The sequence below is a fragment of the Clinocottus analis genome, unplaced genomic scaffold (genome assembly GCF_023055335.1).
Source record: "Clinocottus analis isolate CAN_PGR_092001 unplaced genomic scaffold, fCliAna1.0.p SCAF_3, whole genome shotgun sequence".
Taxonomy (NCBI): Eukaryota; Metazoa; Chordata; class Actinopteri; order Perciformes; family Cottidae; genus Clinocottus; species Clinocottus analis.
Window position 1 is genome coordinate 12,246,124 of NW_027176042.1, and position 19,382 is coordinate 12,265,505.

The 19,382-nt window shown below is 39.6% G+C and overlaps 2 protein-coding genes across 4 annotated transcripts; both read right to left on the reverse strand.

Moving 5' to 3' along the window:
- Positions 1 to 1,818: 1,818 nt before the first annotated feature.
- Positions 1,819 to 11,809, reverse strand: stat2 (signal transducer and activator of transcription 2). 2 transcript variants are annotated; one of them, XM_068593472.1, is made up of 24 exons: positions 11,539 to 11,807; positions 11,029 to 11,159; positions 10,755 to 10,899; positions 10,575 to 10,670; positions 10,111 to 10,203; positions 9,933 to 10,011; positions 9,701 to 9,780; positions 9,447 to 9,598; positions 8,787 to 8,945; positions 8,602 to 8,691; positions 7,905 to 7,964; positions 7,746 to 7,766; positions 7,540 to 7,633; positions 7,247 to 7,294; positions 7,044 to 7,127; positions 6,783 to 6,881; positions 5,954 to 6,089; positions 5,288 to 5,340; positions 4,712 to 4,797; positions 4,496 to 4,632; positions 4,225 to 4,413; positions 3,970 to 4,024; positions 3,668 to 3,759; positions 1,819 to 2,632 (listed from the first exon to the last, which is right to left on the reverse strand). In XM_068593472.1, exons 2-24 carry the CDS (start codon positions 11,157 to 11,159, stop codon positions 2,415 to 2,417), a joined length of 2,397 nt encoding a protein of 798 aa, XP_068449573.1. In that variant the 5' UTR covers positions 11,539 to 11,807; the 3' UTR covers positions 1,819 to 2,414. The 2 variants fall into 2 exon arrangements, with proteins under 2 accessions (XP_068449573.1, XP_068449574.1); XM_068593473.1 differs by lacking the exon at positions 3,668 to 3,759 and having other exon boundaries at positions 2,450 to 2,632; positions 11,539 to 11,809.
- A 3,538-nt stretch (positions 11,810 to 15,347) lies between these two features.
- On the reverse strand, positions 15,348 to 18,077 carry apof (apolipoprotein F). Of its 2 annotated transcripts, none has more exons than XM_068594683.1 (2): positions 17,986 to 18,077; positions 15,348 to 17,383 (listed from the first exon to the last, which is right to left on the reverse strand). In XM_068594683.1, exon 2 carries the CDS (start codon positions 17,347 to 17,349, stop codon positions 16,036 to 16,038), a length of 1,314 nt encoding a protein of 437 aa, XP_068450784.1. In that variant the 5' UTR covers positions 17,350 to 17,383; positions 17,986 to 18,077; the 3' UTR covers positions 15,348 to 16,035. The 2 variants fall into 2 exon arrangements, with proteins under 2 accessions (XP_068450784.1, XP_068450785.1); XM_068594684.1 differs by lacking the exon at positions 17,986 to 18,077 and adding an exon at positions 17,851 to 17,916.
- Positions 18,078 to 19,382: the final 1,305 nt, after the last annotated feature.

Sequence of the window (19,382 nt, forward strand, 5' to 3'; positions counted from 1 at the left end):
AGCATAGGATATTCTTTTGTAACATAACATGCCTTGAAAGTAATTCTGGAACTTAAAACCATGTATTATGTATGTATGCCTGTCACAACCCGGCTCTGAGGCAATGACAAATATTGGAAATGAAAGTGGATGATGGTAAATTAAAGGTATTTATGATAAAGAAAAGACTACCATTGTGAAGTGTGTCAGTCAGTATCCTCAGTGTTGTCAGCAAAAACAAAGGAAGACCAAACCAAGACATAACCGGGCAGAAGCCGGCAGTCTATGCGAGCCGGAGAGAGACCAAACACTGGAGGAGGGCTTTTTTCCAATGGGGCCGAGGTGCTCCAGGACCAGGCACTCTGCATCCTGTAATCTGCCACACCCACATTCCTGTTACATGTTCAGAGACAAATAGCTGGCAAAACCACACTTGTATGACGAGATAGGCAGGGGCCGACCGACACATGCTGATAATACAAGCATAAAGTTAGTACAAGATGTTTGCTTATGTGATCACCTCTCTCGTATGACATGTGGGTGGAGTGTGTGCTTGTACATGTTTAAGTTATGTCAAGACATAAGTGACGAGACCAACAAAGACAAATAGCAATCAAAGCCTGTCCACACTACACCCTCACAAGCTGTGATTTATCTTTACAGACTAACACTGGAGAACCTCAAGGTCGTAACGCTTGCTTCACACATAGAAAAATAAATTGTTGGTGGCTTGAAAAATAGAAACACAACAATGACACAACACAATCCAGCAGCAAACCCTGTATGACGCTACTTTTATCTCTTAAACCAACCAAGTCCCAGCAAACCATCATGTTAACCTTAATAACAGCACTGTGTAACGTCAGTAGAGACATCAGCTGACGATGAAACGCGGACAACCAGCACGATAAAGAATCTTGGATACATTTCTCAGGAGTTTGTGAAGACTAAACAATGTTTGCTAAACTTCCATTGCCAGGTGGCCAGAAACAACTTTAAACGGTACAATTTGTCTATAATGTTAAGTTGTCAGTTTTTGCTACCTAACTAATGTGTCAGCTGGAACTTGTGGTAAACTATCAGTTATTGGCTGGTTGGTTAAGCTTAATCTGTACTCAGTAATGCTATTAAGTTACCTCTTGTTGCAAGCGAGCAGAACCCCAAGTCATTTATTTTACATGGCTTTGAGGTACTGAGTGTGTGTCACGTTAGCAACTAGGTTGTATTTTTAACTTTATGCTAGCTGTGCTGGCAGTCCAAAACTTGAGTCCCGAGTGAAATATCACAATGTATTTAGGATTCATTTCTAAATGGAATATGGAATGGTATAACTATAGGATAAATTACTTTTGTGACCCATTGACTTGAAAATGCCAGATAAGTCAATATTTAATTTACACTTACCACCCAGTTGAGTTCATGACAAAATAATTATGACTAATAAGCATGTTAACATGCTTATTAGTAATTAGCACGTTAACATGCCTTTATATGTTACATCTTATATCGCTCGGATCATGCATGACTGATGCTACAGTGTCAGTAAAGCCTCTGTGGACCCTGGTTGACTGGAACCAGTTTGTTGTGGCTCATGTTTGGCGCCTTGAAACCCTTCGGCTGCCTGATCATTAAGAGTTATGAGACAACCTACGATCTCAGTAGAGCTGCATATTTTGGTTTTAATTAAACAATGAATACCTTTTCTGTATACAAGTTTGGTATTACGGTTGAATTAACAACAAAACAATGTGATCATGATATAAAAGCTATTACTACCACTAAGTTGATTTACAACATTTTAGTTATCAATAACACATGAAATCAATAATTTCCCTTTTATTGGTGAGACAGTTTAATTTGGATTTGAATGAGCAGGTAATATAAAAGCATATAACTTAACAAGGGAGGAAGTGCTATGTGTCAGAACAATGTATCACAAGCTGCAGGTGGAAACAATAAAGCAACGACAAAGGAACTTACAACCAACATTGAAACAATAAATGATGTGCAGTCTGCACATTGTACTCTGCTTACATGCTCTTTTTTTTCTATAATTTCTTAGATGTTTTATCTTAAAGTAACAGCTGCATGATAGTTGCAGTGTCTAATTCAGGTGCCTAGGACACTAAAGGAGTGGATATTAGTCCAGCTAATTCAATTATCTCTCTTTTGTGTCTCTTTAAATAGTCTCATGATTAATAATAATAATAAAACATGATAAATGGGAATTATAACGTTATAATAATTTTAAAGTGCACAAAGGCAATCAAATGCTGATTGAAAAAGTAAAAACTGTAATTAACAGAAGGGCCATAAAATATTTCAGATCAAAGTTGCAAACTATTATGTTCACAGTAGATTTGGAATGTCAGAAGCTAAAAGTAAAGCGGACGATGAACGATACAGTGGTTTGGTTAAATAAAGACAACGGAGGCTTATTGGAAAATGCTTCCACAGGATTGTGGGGGCAGGCAGTTAAATCCTGTAAGATTTAAATCAGGCAGCCCTGGCTCATCTTGCAAGATGTCATCATCAAAGATGTTGGGGTTGTTGATAAGCCTCAGTAACTCATCGTCTGTGGCTCCAAAGGAGCCAGACAGCATGGGGTCAGGGTGGTATATCTCCAGAGGTGAGGGAGGACTCCCGTTTTGTTCTGAGAGCAGAGAAAGGGACAAGAGAAAGATCATGTTTCTACTGCCGTTTATGGTACTGCTTTCACAAAAACGTGATGTGCTATGCAACCCACCAACAGGAGAAAAGTACAGATTTATGCTGTAGGATTTAATTCCGCACTAAATTCTTATGAAATGCTCATCAAATGATTCAGGTTCTCTCACAATATCCGATACACTCAGTCTGTTTAACTGTTTAAATATCTCAATTAAAAGTACTTATTGCCTTTTGTAATTCATAAAAGAATAGTTACGCATTTATACTTACTCACTTTCTGTCATAGAGTTAAATGAGAATATGGATACCGATCGCATATCCATCCATTAAATATAAGCCAACAGCAAACAGCTGGAAAGCTTAGCTGGAAGACTGGCAATCAGCAATTCGGTGGATTTTACCATTTAAAAAAGTGTAGCTCTCAAACTTCCCAAAATGTTGCTTTCACCAAAATGGTACATAGATCTGTAGCTTGAAGACTGTCATATTAAATGCTATTGCTGCCACAATTACTCCTAGTGATAATATGTATTTTAATCAAACAAAATAGTACAACCATATAATTTTTCATTTCATAATCAAGCAATACTATTCAACAGATATTGTCCAACCTATGGCTATGTGCTGTTTTTATTATCGCAATATTTTTCCATCCATGTTAACACATACACCATGCAAAGTGTTAAAGAATTCAAGCATCAGAAGGTAAAATCAAAAAGCTATGAACAACTAAATAAAAGTGTTATCATCAGTTTCGTTCAAATCAATCATTGTTAGATAATATGTTCAGTAGAGCAGACTACTGTACATATGCATGCTGTTGAAGCAGCCCACAGCCCCACACCGTGTAAGTTAGATCAGTTTCATAGCTGTCGCTTGACATCTAGCCAGACAGCATCTTCCCAAAGCGCAGGGTCAAAATAAAGAGAGCAAACCCTGAGCTCTGTGACGAACGGAGAGTGATTTGTTTTCGTGAGGTTTTCAGCTGGATGGGGCAGCAAGGAGAGCCATGACTCACCAGCTGCCTCTCCACACAGGGCATTCATTGGTTCCAAGCCTTCGCCATGTGCCATGTCAGAGGACTTGGGTGACCTAGCCTCCAGTGTGTTCCTACATGACCAATAACAAACAGTCATTACAACCAGTTGCTCATGACAAAAAAAGGGGATGGGACACTACTTCTCAGATGAAGCAAGTGCATTTTTGGTTTGTAGTTGTTGTCTCTGTATAAAAAGCACATTTAGTATATAAAGGACGGTTAAGTATTATTATAAAAAGCAAGATGCTTTAAACCAGTCTGGAAAATAATAATACACTTACTCCTTTGAAACAAACATCAGCTTGGTTTTGATGTACTTTATGTAAGGACTGTCACCTGAAAGAAAGAGTTGAGAAATAAATGTGTTATATTCATCCCCAACACCATCAATACAATTGTAATTGTAATACTGCAAGGCAGAACACCATTCACATAGCATTAACCAAAACAAGCGGAATATGAGGTGTGTTTTGGACAGATTTGCTTTCCAAAAATATTTAAGTAAAAAGTATAAGCAAAAAATGTGTTGCCCTTACTTCCAGTCTTGTCAGAGTAGTATTTTCCGAAAGCCTCATCTTTAGGAATGTTGGGATATAGGTAGAGAAGAGGATTTTCTGGGATATTTTCCGCTTCTAAGATCTGGTAATTCCGGATGATTTCATGGAAGGGAATCTGACAGAGGTCGACCTTGGTGAAGGGCTGGACTGTCTTCACTTCAGGCTCACCTACAAAAGACATACCATACAACTACTATAGAACAATTTGAAACAATATTTTAGGATCATTTGGAAATCCAAAATATCTCACCAGTTATGGTGATTTCCACCCAGGAAAAGGTGATTCCCCCAATGACACTTTCACTGAAGCGCAACAAGAACGTTCCTCTCTGTTTCTTCTTCAGGAGGGACTTTTCTTTGCCTTTGCTCACAAACCCCATGATGAGGCTACAGTGCAAAAACAAAAGTCTTACATAAAACAATAAACTTATCCGTCTCGTTACACCCTGATTGGACTAAAACCTACCCATCCCTCCACAGGTCTTCAAGGAATGTTTTCACCATCACCAAGATGCCGTCAAACCACACCCAGAAAGTGTCAGGTGTATTTTCCTGGAACAAAGGGTGTGGAAAAGGTCACTAATTCACGCTTACAGTATATTTATCAACAATAAACATCTACCATCATGCATGCTCATTGTAAAGGAACAAAATTGTACAATGGATAAAAGTTGAGGTGCTCAACTAATGAGTCACATTAAATGAAATGTAAAACATGATAGTGGTGGATATGGAAGAGACTATCAGCTAACATGGTCCCCTTGTTAACATGTTGAGGTTTAGCAGGTAATGTTTATCCTGTTCGCCACCTTAGTTTACTTGTTGAATAGGTTACATACATATAAGCATGAAACAAAAAATACATGATGGGTATCTCATTCGTTTTTTAGGTATATGGTCATAAACCAAAAAAATAACATTTTGACCTGATTGTGGCAACAGAGAAAAACTCTGTCGATCACCAAAGTTGAGATATTATGAGTCGAGTGATTAGGGTTAATGTTAATCCCTTAAACCCTGCTGAAAAATGCAGTATTCTTACCTTGCTAAATTTTGACCAAGCCACTTTGCAGGTGTCATATTTCTGCTGCTTCCCTGGAGGGATGGAAAATGAATAAAAGCATTATACAACTCTCACTCACTTACATCATAAAAAATAACACATGCATACAAGCCATGAAAGACAGTGAATTATAGTGGGCAAGCATTTTTATCATAATCAAACACAAATCAATAGGTCCTGCTAGGTGTCATTATTATTCTAATAATGTATATAAAATAAACAGCTGTATATAAGATGAAGTTGCAATACCACGTTCAAGCTTTTTAAATTGACACTAATAAGTCTTCTTTCACATTTAGTTTTTGCTAAATGATGAAATAAAACCTTTTTTTTTAAGTTTTGGCCATCCTTTTGTTTCATCTGGGGTAAATGAGAAAAGAGTACCAATTTATCCCACATGGTCAGAGACACAATATATATGATCAGCTCTATTTTTATGAGAAACTAGATAGATACAATATATAACACAGACAAACTGATGCAGGTATTCTTTTGGTCAAATAATGTCCATCCTTCCACATGGGATCCAAAAAGGTCAAGACAGCAATATGTTTGACTAACAAAGTCAGTTCTAATTTTTAGATAGAACAACATCAAAACATGCAAAGGCAAGCAACTGAAGCAGAATATCGAAGCGGCATTTACCAAAGAGTCTGTGTGCGATCATTTCGAGCTGATCCTCATTCAGACCACGTTTAGTGGCAGAGAGAAACTGCCAGCTCAACATTTCTCCAAACTGCAGCCAAGTGGCTGCAGGAGAGTTGGCGAAGAACATGACATCCTAGAGAAACAGACGTACATTAACAAATACATACACAATAAATATCAGATGCCTTCTGATCACACTGCAACATGCTACATGGTGCTGTTGTGGCTGTTTATTCTTCTAACTCCATGATGATTAATCTTCTTAAAACCTGATGCTGTATAAACTTAGTAAATATCTGACTGCTGGTGAGGCGTCACAGGAACTCACAAACGGGACCTCCGTAATCGAACACCCAGACACCACAAGAGAGGTCGGATCAGAGTTCAATTCACGTTGATTTATTTGTAACACACAGATCACAAATCTACCGAGTTGGGTCCAGTATCAGCGACGACGACACCTACCACAACTCGCTACCACTGTTAAACGAACAAACAGATATGTATTTATAACGCAACATTTGGTTTAGGTGCGGCCCAACGTCCAACCCCTTTGTTTATCCCCATATCTTATATTTCTCGTCACTAGTGCCTACAGACTTTCATCACGTACACCAATTAACGCCGGTTTTCTTAAAGTAAGTAGCTGCTTTGAAGACTGTCTCCCACCTGGTCCTTTTCCGGTTTCATATTTACCCACTACTTGTCATAATATCTGTGCTGCACATGACGTCACAGTTTTGCTAAGCACAAGACATAACATTAAGCATAAGATATAAAACATTTTCCTTCCAAAGTGTATGTTAGTCTTTCAGGGATCTCTCACCTTTGTGTCCACACTGAGCATGTTGAACCAGAGGATAGATGCCCAGGCACTCTGCTGCTGGCTGGAGTTAGAGATGATGACCACCGGGAGTGACAAGGCCTAAGTTGGAAACGATTACTTTTATTTAGGTGATATTTGGATAATCAAGACAATAAAAACAAGGACATAATACTTAATTTGTAGACAGGGCACATGAAGGTAATTGTTATTATTTTCATAAAGCCGGCCGTATGACAAGTAAGGAAGCACGAGAAACTCCACCTGCAACTCAACTGACACGCCTTTCATCTCAAAGACAGTGTCAAAATAGATGACGTGCAGCTCCTCTGTAACACTGAGCGAAATCTGTCCACACCAAAAAACACCCACAAACACATCATTATTTGGTTGTTCTCATCTGCTTGAATTGTGACTTGAGTTAAACTGTAAACAAAGATATATTCAGGTCGCTAATGTCTACTCACATCACTGACGCCTTTGCCTCCACCTCCAGACTTCTGCTCCTTCAGAGTCTACAGACAAATAAGAGTACAAAATAAATCAAACAAAAACATTTCCACCCGTAATTAAAGACATTGACATTTAAATTGTTTGTCTTAATCACTACAGTTTAGCTTCTGGAGACTGCTTTTGTGTGCACTTGAAATGTCACAGTTAAGTATTTATCCTTCAGATGTTGCAACTATTAAAAGGCTGTTGTTGATAAGAGTTTTATTCATTGTCATTTAATATTTATTCTTAAATCATTATCACTCACAAGATGCCTGAAGTCTGCTACCATGCCTCCATTCTGGCTCTCTGCCATGTTCAAAGCCTTGCTTTTGGTTCCAAGGACATTAAAACGCCGATATCTGCAGACATAAGAGGTAAAAACAAATTCACATCAAATGCAAAAGTTTAAAACAGTTCTCCTTGAAATGCCACTTAGTATGAAAGCTAAAGTTATGCAAAACAAATACTCACCCTTTGATCTGAGGACCCTCCCTAATTTAAAAAGTGAGAAAGACAGAGCAGTGACCACAAGAGGGAAACAAAACATCCACATTTTATTTCAGAAGTTAAAGTTACAGGTTTGCTCTGTGTGTGTGGTGAAAGTAACTCAAACTAAAGGAGGAACCTCACCTGTCCATGGTCACGTTCACTTTCATAGAGTGGTTCTGCTCAGGGAACTTAACAAGAAGCCTGGAATTATTAAATCAGACGTAAGATTTTAGAAATATTAAAAGGCTGAATGAGTAGGATTTGACAGGTTTTTTTTTAACTCTCTTTCTTGGCTCAAGAACACCAAAAGCACATGCCCCCTGACAAAGTTAGGGTGTTCGCTAGTGGGTTGAAGCTGAACCCAGATTCACTCCTGTTTTGGGACGAGCTTTCTTTGTTTGACGTTTCACCTCATTATATAAAGAAATAAGACCCCTTTCATCTTTACAAAAGAGTCAACAAAATAAGTTTAAGAGATCAAAGTCACATTTTGGAAAAGGATAACAGAAGGCTTTGGGGAAAAGCATTACACAATAATTGGTCTCATGGTCATCGGGTTGAATTAAACCCCACTACAGCCAGTTAACTGAGTTTAGGTGCGTTTAGCTCCACTGCAACCCTTTGTTTTGGAACAGGTCGATCGCGTTTTTGCAAAGAGTTGCTTCATGTCAGTTGTCCAACATGCACAACTAGCATACTAATAACTGCATATGTAGTTATGAAAACTGATACAGATTACCACAATACAGGCATTGGTATAAATAAGTCAAACATTTACTAAAAGTCAATTTAAATGAAAACATAGCAATGTAGTGATTGCCTGAAGTGGTACACTAACCTGGTCTTGACGGAGAACTGGACGTTTGTGCGCAGCACCAGCGGTCCTTTCCCCTGAGGCATGGAGGGCTGAGTCTCCACCACAAAGGAACTTCAAGAAACAGTCCGACAATAATGTCAAGAAATGTAACAAGTAAATCACACGGGAGCAAGACAGTGTATGAACGTGTGCCTTAAAAGAGAGACCTCTTGAGTAAGTCTTTAAGAAGAGCATCTGCTCTCTTCTGCATTGTGGGTTTTTGGGCCTTCACCGGGTCGTTTTCATAGGTCAATTTTCCTACCAGCTCCTCCAGCTTACCAAGAAACTCCCGCACCTGGAACAGACACACTGCCACACAGGTGAACCTACAATCCAAGAGGAAAAGAGCAACAGTGATGAGTTTTCAGAAAAGGAAGAAGAAAAAAACAAAACACAGACAAATAGACACAGACCATGAATTACAGCTGCCCCCGCCTCGTTGATTAGTCGATCCTTTTGGTCTTAGTCATGCTAATTAACATATTTCCAAGAAACTTGTGAGCACATCTCTGGTTAACAGAGGTTTTAAACTGGTGTTTTTGTTTGATTCTTTATAGAGGAACTCAGTTTTACAGATCGCTTAGGTAAATCAAGTAATTGATTAGGCGAAAAAATCTTACTGAGTGTTCATCGACAAGGAATTTCTTAAGTAAGAAGAGCCCTACAACGAATGTGATGATAGTAGTGGTGGGATTGGGAAAGTCACAAAATCCACCAGTCATTATGTCTTCAGCCTTGCACTTAATTTACAAAAGGATAATTGATCAAGTTGTTACAGTAAACCTTAAAGATTAAAACTGATGTGAAGCAGGTTTAGATGAACATACCCCTTCTCTAGCTGATCCAGAAAAACATTGTCTGGAGCACCAATGCAGGCCTTCTGCTGCCTCCTCTGCCACTCCACCAGCTCCTTTTTCACCAATATATCGACAAGGTCATCAGTCCTGTCGAGGAGCTTATTGAGGTCCGACAGTGTGCTCTTAAAAGATAATTGTGTAACACAAAAAATATTATTGTTATTTTTGAATTAGGAAAAGAATTGGACTAAGAAGAGATTATATGTTAAATAAGAAGATTTTACCTTTCTACATCCATCCAGTCTGTTGATAAGTAACTGAAAAACTTTATTTTGTTCCTTCTTCATCACCTCATCTACCACAGCTGCATAAACATTTCCACAGCAGGATCACAGTTTCCATACAAGACAAAAACAAAAGAGAACATATAGCTGTGATTCAGGCACTTTATTACTCATCCTAAGAGAACATTTTCACAGCATGGAAATTTTAACAGAAATGTTCAAATCTGCTTACCTTCCATTTTATAAGTTTGATATTTAAAATCAAACTCGTCTTGCTGCTCCTCCAGACAAAACATTGTATGTTCCATGCACTATATCCCAAAAGTCCACAGAACAAAAATAATGAATAAACTGGGATATCTTTCAATTACAAAGCACAACACAATGGTTTAAAGCAACATAATTTGTACCTGCACTTCATTCCGAAGGCCAGCCATTTTATATTCAAAGTCCTGCTGGCTCCTTGTCTCCATGGCTTCTTGTGCTACATGCAAGAACTCAACCTGAGAAAAGTAAAGGAGCAGGATGAGATGTGAGTGAAAGTGGCAGTTAATACAAATATCACTGCTTGGTGGAAAACCAGACAGAGTCCTAAAGTCGGTTTTCCGTACATGTGACACTTTTTAATTAACTGGCAATAGTTTTTTTTAGAACTGAATACAAACAATATTTGTAATGGAAATTTTCATTGGACACCTTGAACATATCTAGTACACACAGCAAATCCACATTTGGTGGCTGGAAAACAACAGCCAAAACATGACAACTTGTGCAGTTTTTACAAGTGTATATACAGTTCATTTAAATGTTGTATAAGCATCAGGGTGTGTCCCATCTTTTCTGTCACAATGCATTGATGAAATGTTGCCCTAACCTGCTTAACCAAATCAGCATTTTGCAGGATTTGCTTCTCTTTTTCCAAAAACCATAGGATTGTGTTTGCCAAGGCACACGGGTCCTCTTGGTATGTCTGCAAAGGGAGAGGTCAGGTGGATATCTGGGTCAAAGACATCATTATGGAAAAGATTCCAGTAATGCCACCTTGTAGACAAACCTGAAAGTTCTGTTTATAGCGTTTAATGTTGTGCTGCATCAAGAAAGACTGCTCCTGGACAAAGCGGCTGTGTTGTATATCCAGATTCTCCAGCAGGACCTGGAACAGCGCCATCGCCAAAGCATGGTCCTGTGCTGCTCGTTGCCTAAAGAACAAAAAGAACAAGATGCAAATAGCATGAGATTTACAAACAGAGTAATTTACTGTAATCTTTGAATAGCAAAATATGCGTTGAATGATATGAGGGGCAAAAGAGATGAGAGTGCTGCCTTACCACTCCTGCTTTTCTATCCAGGCTGACAGGTAGTGCCTCACATCCATAGGCAGAAAATCCTTGTCATAGAGCTCATGCAGCTGCTGTGCGTACGGAGCAGGCAGGTCCGTCAGTCTCTCCCACTGAGCCATCTTAAAGAAACAATAACATGCACACAAACAGCGACCGCGTTAAATGCGTGTGCATTAAAAGATAGCGCCATTGCATTTAAAAGTGGCAAGTTCAAACAAGTCTGTCATCAAAAGTTGAAGGCGTTATGTGAAAATCCTGTGACTGATAACTAACGTTTTATGACTGTAAACATGTTACTTGTCTATAAATGGAGTTATTATCTTTTTAAACAAGCCATTGGAGGTTCAGACCGAATATAACGCTAATGTATTGATTTATTTTACTTTGTATTGTTTTCTTGAGTGTCGATGTTTTTTATTATATTACGTTAGCTTGTTGTGGACGAACTGTCAGTTAGCGGCGTAAACAGGGCCCATTAGTAACGACACGTTTGCTTACCTCACTTTTTGTTGTCAGTCAGAGTCCACTTGGAAATGTCTTTGTAACTAACGTCTGCTAACTAGTCATTTGAGACAGGTGCATCGCTATCACTTGTTTCTTTCGCTAACGTGAGTTGCAGTCGGTGCTCGACGTCAATAAAACAAAACAACTGCCGAGCAGTCAGTGTTTCATTTCCTTGATATGTTTTTACTTAGCTCTCTGTTTCATTGGATATCTGCTTATTCCTCCCAAATTGTTCTCCTTAAACGAACCATGGGCACCATTTTGGCTCTAAAACAACTGCCGTTGATGCACGTTAGAGCCGAAATGCCCGGAATATGTCAAACAGTTTCCTCGTGAGCGCAGCGCTGACAGCTCATTGGTCAAGCCGCTCACAGATCAGCGCTTGCTATTGGTACATTATCACGTCAATCTGTTGCGAGGGACGAGGGCAGCAAAATAGAAACTTACGGTCATGGATAAAAGATTTCCCGAGAAATGATGTTGTGAAAGTGATGCACAGAGCGTGTGACGCACTCACGGGCGGAGTACAGAATGCTGTGCCCGAAGTGCCCTTCCTTTAAAAATCTGAAAGATCATTGAACATGACTGGAATATAATTGTATGATTTAGTGTGTAGCCTAATATATAACCATTGCAGCCACTTAAACTCGTACTCAGTTATATGCCCTTATGTGTTTGAGAAATAAATACCCTCCACTTCTTAATTTCACTTTAAAGGTTTCTTTACCTATATACATTATTTATATACCTCAGAATCAACAAGGGAAGCCAAGCTTTTGGAAGATTTGTTGACAATCTGTACATCTGAATATATGTTATGTGACAGACCTTGTGGACAGGTGGAAATATAAACACCTGGCAGTATAGCCGACTCAAAACCTTTACTTTGGTAGTTCTAGAGTCTCTGATTAGTTATGAATAAAAAACAGTATTAAGTTACAATTTAACTCACTTGGAAGCTCTGTTACACAAGGAAATATAACACACACAAACTGTAGCTTAAGGGCTCCCATGCTTTTGTCCAATGTCATTTCATATCTTATGTTATCCTTAGCATGCCAGCTGCACTTATCAAACTTCTACAGACCATTTCTTTGTCATTGAAGGTTCATCATTATCACACAGGAAGAGGGAGGCCTCAACCTCCCTTCGAGGCTGGCTTTCCAGCTGTCTGACCAATTCCAAAAACAAACTCCATAGCAAAACTATTGCTCACTTTCCTTCTGAGAGAACGTGGTGAAGAGATGTTCACCTCCTACTTTATTTGGATCCCACCACAACTTGTGGGCCTGTACAGTTCCTGTTAGTGCCTATTGTGCTCCATTCCTGAACAAACTGTACCTAGTCATGTTTTGTGTTTAAATTGGTAACATTGGTATTTGTATGTAAAATTACAATAAACGAAGAAAGCAAAAAATTTAATTATGAATTCCAACTTCAAAAATTAGAATTTTTTAAGTTTAAATTTGAGTCGTGCCAGACTCAAGTCGGGTCTGGGCCACGTCATATTGGCTACCTGGGTATGAATATAATCTATCACTTGTAGCCATTTGTCAAGATGTGTGTGAATATTAACATTTTGTATTAATTTGTGTCTTTACAATAGATATCAGGTAACTTCTAATTTCTTCTCTTTTTTTTATAAACACTTACAAATAATTACTTTCCAGGATTATTATTTTGGGGTGTATATTGCAGTGGCAGGCCATACGGGCCTGCAAAGCCTTCACTGCAGGCCTAAACAGAATCACCATGTTAAAGCTATTTTATAATTTTTAAAAATATATATATTTTGTATTTTAATAATTAAAAGTTATAGCTGTTTATAATGTAATTATCTTTCACAAATACACTACATGTATTATAATTATGTTTCCCTATTAGCTTATTTTCTCATTGTACAGCTCCTGTCTTCCTCTGCCTGCAGCCTTGAGCCTGCAAAGCAGTTTAAGAAGGCTTTTGCAGGGTCAACCACACAGGGAGTGGATGTCTTAGTTGATTGTCATGGACTTCAACAAATCAGATCTTTAGTTTGACAAGCTGGACATGTTCTTTTACGTACCAAGCCAGCAATATGGTGTGAACGTGTAGGATTGGTCAGTGACCCAGCGTCCAGCGTGACCACTAATATGCATTGTGATTGGTCAGGTGGGTGGATGGACTCAGATTGCAGGCGTAGGTTTCAAATCCACAGCCCAGGCATTTCCTACCTAGACCTGCTGTCTGATATCGTATACATGAATATGTGCATGACGGGATGCTGTTCAAGGCAGTTAAAGGATATTCAGCTTACACATTATCATACTGTTATTCAACAAAGTGTAATTTGTATAATGTAAACTTCTTGTCAGGTTGTTAAAATATACACATTTTCACAAGTAATGCAGAGGTTGTGATAACAGAGTCCTTATAGCAGCTATAAATCTCCTTTAGTTTGTTGTACAGTGCACCTCACCCAGATCCCGGAGGTCCGATCTTGATTCTATCAAAAACAAACATTGGGATCTGCTGTGGATACATAAGGATACAGTTTTAAAAGGTTAAATTGAGGTTATCTTCCTTCTATATAAAATTACATAATATTTAGCATTATTTAATAAATATGAAACTCCTTTAATAAAATTCCTAACAACTACCAGGAAGTTGTTTGTTCTGTACTCTGATTAAACAGCACAGCAAGTGTGTTCCTGATCTCGTTCTACTACATTCCAAGAACCACTACATGTTCACTGCCGACTTAATATTCAATTGGAGGCTACTGACATCGTATTCATCAAGCTTAGATTCAGGACTGTAGAAATATATGTCCGGTAAATATGTGTACAAAGAGCAAAGTTCACTGTTTACAAACATGTAATTTTCCTTAGATACTAAATAACATAAGAACCCATATGGAATTATTTGGTTCAGGGTGGTGTTCCTCATGTGAATTGGAAAAAGAAGAAGGCTGCACAAACGCAAAAACAAACACACAAAAACATGCGCACGCAATCAAACACATTGAGTTCACTTTCCTCCTGAGTTAACTATCCTCTTTTTGGACTGTGAGAGAAGAACCACATAGAAACAGAGAGAGCATGCAAATTCAACATAGATATGAGCCAGCTGGGTTCAAATTGTCATCAAATAGACATTCACAGACAATATTCACTGCAGAATATTGTCTATAGTCTAAATAGTTATGACTAATAGTTGTTATGACTATTTGTCGAAATAGTCATACCATTACCGATGTCTCTGTTTGTTTTTAAGTCTCCTAGTATGTCTTCTCAGTGTGACAGTGAGCAGAAGGAACAAGGATCACAAAACCAAAGCAGCCAAACTGGAACTGTGCCTTGTTACAATACCAGAGCTGCCAACTTCTCCAAAAACCTTGCAGTCGAGGAAGGAGGTCAGGGGGACACGAAATACGCGCCGCCGAACAGCTGTGTGGCGGAAGGGCGTGACTTAAACCAACACGAGAGTTCACGTTCAGTCACGTTCAATGCGTGACACTTGAAAACCACGATACTTCAGTCCCTCTGCTCCTCCTGAGTTTCTCCCGTGACTGTCTGTTTGGGGTAAATAGGGTGTCTATGAAGCAAATAGGCTTACAGACGCGCTCCTTAGCGCCATCTATCGTCGGGGAGTTTAAAAAAGGAACGAACGCGCCTCAGAATGTTTTTTTTGCGGTGAGATATTTGTTGTGTGACGTGTGAGCTTGTGAAAACATGAAAAAGCATGTCACACGACGAAACCGTGAGGGTTGGTAGCTCTGCAATACAAATGATATGAGTGCACAATAACCACACTGAATAACTGTATGCACACATATACCGTAGCTTTAATAAACAATTCATGTACTTTTAAGGAAAGAAAAAAACCGTATAAAACTACAAAACTTAGTTTTCAGTCTCTTGTCCCTGCAATTACACCAGAGGTGAGAATATGACTTTGACCCGACAAAACGTTTTCATGGAAGGAAAGAAAATAACGAGTGATGAAGGACAATGACCGGAAGAAAAGACACCGGATTAAAGTCTTGAGGGATTAGAGGTTTAATTTCCTGAGACTGTTTTTTCAGAAGTTGATGCTTAAAATACATTGTTCAACTATTTAACCAATTATACATAAAATTAGCTATTTTTCTACAAGCAAAAAAAGGTTACTTTTAGTTGCAATTAATGCGTAGTTGTGTATACCTTTTTACTAAGTACATTTTTCATGACAAAAATCTTCAAGATAGAATAATTATTGTGTCAAACTGTGTAAAATGAAGTTTGTGCAGTCACAAATAAAAAGCTTTTCCCCCATTTTAAAATTTGATTTGGATAATCCACTGAGAAATACAAAAATGTGTTTTTCAAATAATCTAGATCATGTAACTTTACTCAACTGTGTCAGTTAACAAACATTGATCCCGTGTTACTGTCTTTTGTTATTGAATCTATAAACTAAATATGAAGATATTTATTGCTGAAGCTTCACAGGCTGATGTTTTGATCCTTCAGTCTACTGAACAGTGATGATGCCATCTTCCCAGTTGACCTGGTTCACCAGCACGTCGTCCTCCTGCTGCTTCATGGAGTTGAGCAGATACCTGACGCCTGCTTTCACACCGGTCTTCACCCCTGCACCCAGGGCGTAGCCTGCCACCCCGGCAGTCCCCCCTGTGGCCACCATGAGAGCGTCTGTGCCGAGGTCCACAGCGCTGAGGATGGCTCTCTCCTTGGCGGTCTCGGAGCAGTTGACTGAGGCATAATACACAGCTGTGCCGAGGTTGTAGAGGGTACTCACAGCAGGTATCCACTCCACCACATTGTACACGCGCTCCTCGCGTTTGTTGATGCAGCTCCTCTGGGGGCTTCGCCTCAGCCGGCGGCCCGAAGCAGCGACGGTCAGAACATCCCCCTCTGCCCTGCACTGACGGATCCAACATTCAGACTCTGGGGATTCAGAGGGTAAGACGCGGCTGCCTTTCCTCAACACTCCCTGGTACATCCCAGGTTTGAGTGTTCCACCGCTGGTCACACCAGCACACAGGACTCCCAGTCTCTCACAGGCGCTCACAGCCTCCTCTAGATCCCCTGTGGCTCCGTCCATAGCTGTTCCTGCCAGTGTGGTTCCACTCACCTTGGTCCAACCCTCACAATATCCTTCATGCTTGGTGGAAATGTCTCCCACTGTGGTCAGCTGCTGGATGTTAAACATCACAGCCTCCATGTGGTGCCTTGTTTGATTTCTCCCTGAAGGTGATGATGCAGGTGTAGGAGTGGATACAGACTTGCTCACCCTGCTGTCTATCAGACCCTCCACCTCCATCAGGAGCTCCTCCGTGTCTGCCACTCCCAGCAGGTCGTACAGCTTGAGCACCAGGGTATGTGCTTCCTGTTGGCAGCCTGCCACCACCAACACTGGCACTAAAGAGAGACCCAGGAGCTCCTGGGGGAACATGGAGGACGATGGGTCGTCCACGGTGCTGGCAGCTAGCAGCTCCTTACAGCTGACGTTCCCCTGAATGTGCAGGTGATCTTGAATCTGATCAGGAAGCTTCACCCTGAGGACTGATATTATATTTTTGGCAGAGCGAACTCTCTCCTCTATTTGTGCAGAATCAGGGTTTACAGAGGATGGGATACCGAGCTGAAGTTTGGGTCCCAGGAGAGATGGGTGATCCTGTTTGGATGTTTCCTCTCCTGCTTCGTAGACGTCAGCTCCTGGAAGCGGAGTGTTTCTCAGAGGCAGAGGAGGTGGGATTCTGCACAAAGCCTGTTCATTCAGCAGGAGCTGGATCACAATCAGCCACTTCAATTTGGAGGACATCATTCCTGTCTGGTTTGAGCTTTCTTTCCCCCCAAAGCTAGAACATTAAACGCATGAGAAAAGAATAAGAAAAACAACCCAACAACATAAACAAGTCCTTGTATCACATCCTGTTGATCCTACAATTGAGTAGGTCTTTTACTCCCCTACAATGATTCATGGTTAATTTTGGCTTTCCATTTTTGTGTCTCCACCTGTTTCACTGCAGACATTAAGAACCTAATAAACGACTCATGCCTCTTATTCTGTAATGTTTCTTTTCTTTTAATCATGTTATTTTAAGTTTACACAAGTTAACACATCTCCTCAAACTAGACAACAAAAACTAAACATCTCAAATGTTTCTAGTAGCACAATTAACTATTGGTCTATATTGTTAAATATTATATTTTAAAATAGAAACAAAAAGCCCTCTCAATAAAGGAGAGCAGCAGTGAATTACACTTGTCTACATTACAAACTAAAAAACTATATATTTAAAATGTGCAAGAAAGAGCTACACACCTCAATGTAGGACCTTTACACTGAGCTTGTCCTCTTTCCCTTTTAGAACTAAAAATAGAAATGTTGTTCCACTCGCAACTTCATAATTGAATTGCTTTTTTAAAATCCTGTGGCAGCTACATGTTCAGCACCTACCTTAATAACAATCAGACGTGGAGTCCAGAATGCAGCAGTGCGACCAAGATGGCTTCAGTGTGTAGGAGGATGCTTTCGTTCCCCTTTTTCCCATCAAAACATGCATAGCAGTCTTCTTTCTCTTTGCCTCCAATGAGAGTCTTCTCCTTTACAGGAGACATCCCACAGCCCTCCCTCTGTCTCATCTGTCTTTCAGCTGCTGCTTCTCTTTGGCCTCATTACTCCACGGGGAGATCAGGGCTTGAATATTGATTCACACGGGGAAAGTCCATGTGTTCTTAAGCAGTTTTGTTTGTCTGCCCCGCTATCCTCTCAATCCTCCCCCGTCCCGCTGCTCTCTCTCTCTCAGGCGCTAAGTTTTGTTTTCGACCCAAATATGTGAAAGAAATTTCCTCTCAGGCCGTGAGCAAGTGAGGAAAAAGAGGGGCTATCTAAGGTGAAGACTAAACTCATTTCCATCGCCACTTAATGTATTGTTGCTACATCTTAACACATCACAGACTTTCCTGAATGAAATAAAAGGATATCTTTTATTCTCTGAAGCCTCATTCACTCACACCGTAGAAGCTGTTGGTGAAAGTCCATCTCTTTCGCAATCAGAGCACCCAGAATAGCATGACTTTGCCCTGGAGCAGGCTGTCGCTGTACAATGAAAACCTTGCATCTTACGTAAAAAAAAGAAGAAAAAAAAAAATCACATGAGATCGGAAAAACAACCCTGTTTTCAGATTTGTGACCAGACATTTTTCAGATAATCCAATGGGTTTTTAAATTAGCTCAAAAGAGGCAAATTTGGAGCCAAAGTCACAGCTTTCATTTGTTACCCTGCTTGTTTCAGGTTGCAGCATCAGAACCAAACAACAGACAAGGTGATAAACTAGCTGGTGAACATCTTCCAGCTTAAGAGACACATATCTCCAAGGAGTTAGTGGAGACCAAATCAATTAAAAGAGTAAATAAAAAAATCTCAATAAAACTTCACAGCTTTTTTAAACAATTAAACCATAACTGCCAGATGTGTAACAAGACCACTGCTTGCTATCAAGTCTGCTTTTTATTGCCTCATTAAAAATATGATTATAATTTCATATGAGATAATATCAGAAACCTATTGGAATAAAGTCTTTGAAAGTTACTTTCAGTTATTTGTTCACTTCTGTCTCCTTTTATTCATTTTCCTCTTTTCCTTTATTTGGTTCTTCCAAAATGAGAAAGGGAGGAAAGGAAATCTATCTTTCTCTTTTGGTTTTGTCGAGGGAGATATGCTGCTCCTCCATTGTCCCCTGCTGGAGAAGAAAGGTTGTGATCTCTCGGGAAATGGAGGCCTAATCCTCAACTGACCTCAGCCACTCAGAGGAAAAAAAGTTTACATTATGAACAACATTATACTGAAGCCA